The sequence below is a fragment of the Meleagris gallopavo genome, chromosome Z, assembly GCF_000146605.3.
Source record: "Meleagris gallopavo isolate NT-WF06-2002-E0010 breed Aviagen turkey brand Nicholas breeding stock chromosome Z, Turkey_5.1, whole genome shotgun sequence".
In the NCBI taxonomy this organism is placed as follows: domain Eukaryota; kingdom Metazoa; phylum Chordata; class Aves; order Galliformes; family Phasianidae; genus Meleagris; species Meleagris gallopavo.
Window position 1 is genome coordinate 26,968,216 of NC_015041.2, and position 7,681 is coordinate 26,975,896.

At 36.3% G+C, this 7,681-nt stretch overlaps 1 protein-coding gene across 1 annotated transcript in view; it reads right to left on the reverse strand.

Moving 5' to 3' along the window:
* LOC100550569 (receptor-type tyrosine-protein phosphatase delta-like) overlaps positions 1-7,681 on the reverse strand; it is a 177,211-nt gene that overhangs the window by 40,545 nt on the left and 128,985 nt on the right. Inside the window, exon 15 of the mRNA XM_031557282.1 lies at positions 4,440-4,615. Within this exon, the coding sequence (XP_031413142.1) occupies positions 4,440-4,615 (176 nt within the window). The remainder of the gene's footprint in view (positions 1-4,439; positions 4,616-7,681) is intronic.

Consider the following 7,681-nt stretch of genomic DNA (forward strand, 5'->3'; position numbering starts at 1 on the left):
GAAAACAGAAAAGAAAAAAAAAGGAAAATCCATATTTCTGGAGGAGGGAAAGATAGAAAAGTAAAAGAAGTATCAAACTTCTTTTAACAAGCTTTACAGCCTTCTTTAGTGTAATGCACAACTGTTTCTCTTAATCTCTGGTTTGTACCCTTTAATATTCTTCTTTTTCTTTCACTCAGATTAAACCCATGCATGCAATAATTATTCTATCAACAGTATTTCATTCACTATCAGAATATATAATCATTTTTTGTGTATGTAGGTTGCTCCGTAAGAAATGCCTCCTATTTATTTCCATAGAAACTACAAGACATACAATGAGCACAATAACACCATTGATAGAGAAAATTCTCAGCTACGAAGCAGTGTTTTTCATCATAGTCACCACTATCAGCTATGCATTTTTGCCAGTGATGAACAAGAGCCTGCATGTCATGCTTGTAAAAATATGCACTTGTGGAAGTGATAAACTATCGCTGTCACCACTCCTGAAAAGCAGCACTCACCACCTACTGTGCTCCATCCATTCTCTGGTTTCCATAAATGTTAAGTCCCAGTAAATCCCAATAAGTGCCACTTTCACTGCCCAAGATAGTTTAATGAAACACTTTTGCTTCATACACACTTCTGTGTTAGACACCACATTGTCAGACTACCCCTCTGCTGCCATCTTTCACATGGCAACAACATATACTGGAATAGTGGCAGGAAGGCTCAACATCAACTTCCATATCATCAACATCTGCCTCTGCTGTTGTGTTCCAGCATAACAGGAGGCATTACTTTCAAAGCAGCCATCATGAATCATTATGTACATGATAGCTGAAAGATGGAGCTGACTTTCAGTAGTCTGGCTTTCGTCAAGTGAGATTCAGATGATAGCATCTGAAACATAACTGACAAAGTGTGAAAGGTTGTAAATTAAAGATCTTCTCTTTTCCTAACGCTTTCTTATACCTGAACAAGTAAACTATGGATTCACTTTAATATCTCTAGTTGATGAACTCAGCTGTAAAACATGTGCATTCTCAAACCTGAAGACAGTCAGACATCTAACACATGCTAATGAACCAACTTTGTTTCAATGGATGCAATTAAAATCCACATCTTTATCTACTCTGTCCAGGTTAAAAATGCTGATATCAAGCTGCAGGACTATACACTGAAAAAAAGCAACCTAAAATAAAATGACAACTTGAAGATGGAAAATACGTGAAGTCCCAGAGAGAAATGACTTTGCCTTAAAGCAAGAATAACAATCAGGTTTGCAAGATGCAAAGGCAATCAAAGTTGAACCAGAAGAAAAAGAGAAATGAAATTAGCAGTGATCTTCATCTTTAAAGTTATATAACTGTGTTTATATTTCTTGCATGAAATTTCACTTCTATCCTGCTGTAAGAAATACACTATATTAGAATTACAACTTGAGAAAAAATAACAACAAAATCTTTTCATCACATGCTTTTCCTAAGCAGATTTTCCCATTGCTCCTTCAATGTCAATCATTATTTGCATTACTTGTAGCTACTGTATGAGGAAGAGAGGTAACCTGCGTGCCATGTTTACAGTGCTGCAAAATCTATGGGAGTTAGACTGGAGCTTTATAATGTACTGGATACATGCTCTCTAACAATATACATTGAGTACATAAAATTCATATCATCTATGAACACAGAACTAGCTAAATTATGCACTAAGAAAACACGAATACAAGCACTGGATGAATAGACAATCCATTGACTAGACTGTTTTGTCTCTCATTATGCTCAAGGAATATATTGATGCTGAACGCTAATCACTTGTGGAGGTGATTGTTATTCTGATCAGTGGTTTTTAGAGTGCAGTCAGCAAAGGGGAGATTTATTTTAAAAGTCTGCTAAGCAATTATTGAGAGGAATGAATGGAATTTCATTTAGTTACATCAAAACATCTTTCTAGGCTATAGCTGTCTGTGGCCTGCAGTATTAAGATAAACTCTCAAATATTTAAATACACCTTCTGAAATTAACTGCTTATTAGGATCGGATTTTTTCTCAGCATTGATACCGTTTGCAGCAACATTATTATATAAGAAGCAATTACTGAAGAAATGGACAGAATTTCATTTGCTTAATTCCAAAGAACTTTTAGTACCTACACTAACTAAGGCCTGTAGTCTCCAGATAAACTGTAACTTTCTAAAAATTACTCTCTTCTGTGTACTAATTGCCGACAGGTACATCCATGTACAAGCAGAAAGTGGTTCTATAATTAAAATGATACACATTGCTTGACCTGAAAAAGAACTACTTTATTAAAAAAAAAAAAAGATGAAATGTTAAAAGAGTAAATATGTATATATATACTTCATAGCCTCCATAGCCTCCATAAATGAATGACTATTGCATGAGATTCAACAATTATGTAATCACTGCAACTTTATGTATCTAAGCACATGAAGATCATCAGTGACTACACATTACATTCTCTACTGTTCCAAATATACATGCAGAATTACATCATAATTTTGAAATGGAACTCATCCATGAGTTGCTGAAATATCAGCTATTTTCAGTTACACACCTTTTATTAATTTAAAAAATTTTCTGAGTGATAAATCTTTTCCTCCCTAATTTCTTTCTCTCCATTATGAACTTTCTATGTATGTTGACCAGTGCCATTGTTTCCTTCACATCTTGTATCTCTCAGGGCTTCCATTTGCAATCCTTTATCCTGCCTCCCACTTGCAGCTCTCTAGTCTTTCACAGAGGCTCCCAGGAGCATATAACCCAGGACCTCTGTGGTAGTATTTTTCCTGTATTAACACTCATGTTTGTTATTCAGCTCTTGGCATTCATATTAATTGTAAATCCTGATTCTTTTAGCAGTTTCCCATGGGAAGCAGTTACTACAGATATTAGAATCACCCTTTCCTTCTCACCTTCTCTGATTTCTACATTTGGCTACAGCTTCTGCTTTATACTGCGGGACCTATTTATGTGTTTCAGGTTCAGCAGTAAACCTAACGTCCAGAACCTTCTCCAATCAGTGCACATTCCCATCAGCAATAACAGCATCATATGCAGGAGCAAACAAAGAGGAGCTGTATTTGTCTTGACGTAATATACAGAATTATTTTGGGAAAAGAATATTCTTCTCTGCTTTTTCTAACCATTTTCTCTCTTCTTTTTCTTTCTTCTCCTCTGCCCCAAAAAAACATCTACCATTAGAACTAATGTGTGTCATGAAATACAGACCTTGCTAATAAACCTTTGTGCTGCAAACAGTGTTCTGTTGCCACTCTTTCCATCATTTCATCTTTATATATTATATATAAGAAAACCACTGATTTTTTATTTCCCCTTACATTATACTAATACCCATTCATCACTTCTATTATTAAGTATGTTTTAGTCCTTTGCTTTCCTAATTTTATAACCTTTAGATTTTATTTGAAATATCACAGAGAATTTTGTATTCCATTACTGCATGTTATTTATGTTTTCCTTGCACCCAGAATGTGCTAAAATAACATTCTTATATTCTTATATTTTTAATCAAATCCAAATCCTCAGTGATCTTAAGTGGAGTCTATACCACACAAAACTGAAAATTGAATGCTGTTGACATACATGAATTTTCTTATCACAATGCGATACAATTATATTCTTGATATTACAGAACAAATAATGTTTTCAGTCTTTCAGTCACCTCCCAATGCTTACAGATGACTGAAGAACAAAAAAATTCAATGTGGATCAAGAGATGTCAAGATTTTCAGAGGATGAAAACCCTTACCATTTGAGAGGATAAAAACCATACCATCTAATAAATGGTGTGACACTGCAATTTCCCAGATGAAACTAACATTTCCTATGCAAGCGTTTTTTGTCATTTGGACTTCTAAACAATAGCACCTGAACAAAAATAGGTCAGCTCTCGTGTATATGCTGGAGGCAGACTAACACATATGAAACAAAGAAAAATCTTACCTGAAGTGATTTATCATATAATCTTATGATTTCTGTTAGAGGAAATCTTAAAGATCATCCAGTTCCAAACCCCCTGACATTGTTTGGGATACCTTCCACTACATCATTTTGCCCACCACTCCATCTAGCTGGCCTTGAACACCTCTAGGGACAGGGCACCCACAACCTCCCCCAGCAACCTGTTCCAATACTTCACCATCCACATAGTGAAGAATCTCTTTTTTGTATCTCATCTAAGTCTAATCTCTTTTAGTTTAAAACCTTTACCCTTGGTGCTATCACTGCACTGTAATGAAGTGGCCCTTCCCATATTTCCTGTAGCGTCCTTTAAAACACTGGAAGGCTGCCGTAAGATGTCTCCAGAGTTTTCTCCTTTCCAGGCTATACAATCCCAGCCATATCAGCTTGTTTCTCAGGCACACAATACTATTAACTTTGTGTTTTGCTGTATGTATATGTTTTCCTTACCCGGGACCTCTCTTCCAATTTTGTCATCATGACGACAGTTGCACCACGTTGCTCCCACATCATTCTCCAGAAGTCTCCAAAGGTTTCTGGCAATGCCCCTTGTGTTGCTATATATGCATTCTGTTTTCTGTATCCATCTATGTAGTTGGCATTGATATAGTCACTGCCTGGTATGCCTGCAAAGAAAGAAGAATGAACATACTGGGCAGCATTTCTCTGAAGTCTTACTGTGCAAAAATCCTGTTACAAAGCTGGACTACAGAATCTGAAAGTGCTGTATATCATGTAGTACATAGGTTCCTGAAAGTGAGTGCATGCAGCTTCATGGGTATGATTGCCACTCTGGGAATATCCATTCTTTTAAATTAAATGAGCCAATCTGATAAGGAAGTAAGAAATCTGAAAATATGTAGGCGGAGAAACCTGGGAGTGAAAACAGCAATATGGACAAGCTGGTTTGTCAGTGCCTGCTGTCACCTTCTCACTTGGAATCCTCTCCCTTGACCAGGCAGGGCAGGCTCCTCACAAGCACCCTGAGTAGGCTTCAGTCAACTCTCTCATTGAGCTCATTGCATTTCTTTCAAGTATAGAAAAAGATTTAATGCTGCCAGATTATTGACATTATTGACATATGCATTTTTCCCAATAAACAGGAGACAAAATAGCTTTATTTTAACAAAATTAGCAAGCAAGTAAAGAAACTGGAATCTTCTGTACATTGTGTGCATGAAATATAGACATCTACAAGCCTGAAATTAAATACCTGAAATGGAGACAGAAGCCAAGAGATACTTTCACACTAAACCTACACTGTCATTCACCTGAGACTCCGGTATGTTGGACTAGACAAACAGAGTATGTCTACCAGAGCCTTTGGCAGGTAGACACTTGCTCTTTTTGTCTACTTACAGTCTCACATGATGAGCCAGTTCTTGGTCATTGGATATGTCAGTGAGATCATGATTGCCATGGCTGTACTTAGAGACGCGTCATAAAATGCTGCCTGCCTAGGTGCTAGCTGTAGAGGAGATCTTGTTGCTGCTCTGAACTAAAAACAGAAGTGCTTGCAAAAAGAGGTAAATATAGCCACATTGACATCAGTCCCACATCCACTGGATTCAGTGGTGAATGGTCCAGCTGTTGGCACAGACTATATGCATGCTGCCTAGAACTAGAACTGTAATGTCACTGCTGCTGCTGCTGACCTGAGGAAGACAAAATATTTATATGAAATCACAGGACTGTGAGATCCCTAAGTAGTTTTTCCCACATTACTGCTGTGTTGAATATTAAAATGTTCCCAAGAAGAATTAGCAGAAATACAGAATTGTGTATTGTAACAACAGGTTACAAAAGGTATGTTAATGTAATTAACAGAAGTTACTTTCTCTCTGTTTAAAAATTAATGCCCTATGTTTGCACAACCAATCTACCATGTCCAAGTCTAGAGCCCCAGGATATGGAGTAGGTTGCACCAACAGTTTCATAAGGCAGTCAAGGTGATACAACCTCACAGACTTACTCTAAAGCTGTGACTATTTTCACTTCACAAATAGTATTTCATTTCACGGAGAAACAGTTTCTTTTAACATAAATCACAAGTTGCTGTATAAGTTCAATGGAATGTTTCTCAAGCTTTCTGTCAGAAGCTGAACTTCCATAATTATTCTGATTTGTTATCTTCTGCTGGTGATCACAATCTAGGAATGATCTAGGCTGTGCACTCCAGTCTTACCTGACAACCAGTGGCATAAATCTGGAAATATCTTCCAAAATAATAAAAGAAATGGAGTGGGCAGTAGATAAACTGCTTTAAAATGCTTCTTCTACATACTATGGCTGCACCAAAAGTAATGCCTCCTATTCTATTATCTTGACCCACATCTCAGAAAGGGATATTAGAGGTATGGCAGCAGAGATTGAACCCATCCACCAGTATTCCATTACATTTTGTAGTCACATGACAGATGGCAGCAGGGGGACAGCCTGACAGAATGGATTCTGACAGAGAAATGTGTATGAAGCAAAGGAGTGGAATTGAATTCTTCCAGGTGGAAAAAATGGCACACATTCACATTTCTCAGTATTTGCTGAATCTTTGTGGAGACTAAACGGTGGGTATTATCACAATGAGGCAGTGAGTGGTGAGATCCAACAGTAGCAACAGCAGTGTGAAAGACAAGCCATGATCTGGAAGGCCATGATGACTTCTAAAAGAGTAGCATGCAAGCTTTCGTTTGTTGTTGGTGAAAACACATAGCTAAAGGCGGTGACTATGTTGAAAAACAATGTTCTGTATCTGTGAATTTTCTTTATCAAATAGTACTATTATGTTATTTGTATATCCTGTACTTTCCATGGAAATTAAAAGGAGGTATTATATTCAGAGCTACCTACACATTTATCTGCTTACTCTGAATAAGTTTAATTTTTAATTCCACTATTTATTTACAGTGAACAAATCCACTGACTAACTGTAACACTAACTAAAATACAATATAATCCTAAAATTATTCAGATTATGAGTTACTGCAACTGTAGTCTGGCATAAAAATTTGCCTTTATGTCCTCATAAATTTGATGGGTTTCCTTGTTTTTATGTTCAAAATATATTTAAACAGAACTTTTAACTTGATTTGACTTTCTGTGCTAGTAAAGGAAAAACCTGACAAAATGTTTTAGAACAGCTTCAGGGGCACAAGAAAGGCAACAAATGGCATTCCTCAGGCAGAACGCATGGATGGACACAGGAAGACTGGCTGACTATGATTAGAAGTGATTGAAATTCTCTTCTGTGAAAAATATAGAATAAAATGTATCACCTTCAAAACATAGAGTCTATAGCTGAAAAGTATGATTTACTGCCATAAAAGGTTGGAGTTCAAAAGTCTCACTCTTGAAAACTTTAATTTTTTTACACAACAGTTCTTATTGTGGAAACTGGAAATAATGGCTTAGAAAATACAATTTCTAGGCAGAATGCCATATTTTCTTCCCTTATCAAGATAATAAAACATTTTTGCACAACACAGATAAAAAAATAAAATGAAGACAACAGGAGAAATCTACACCAACTGGGTATTATTACCAAAGGAACTGAGAAAGCTGGTAAGAAATGTTTTCTGCATAAATTAGAATTTCATTATAATGACTGCTATCATACTTTGAAGCATATGTTATAAATAAAAGCCTGAGGAAAAATGAAAAAGGGAAACAACACTTTTATAAAATGGTTAAATGAT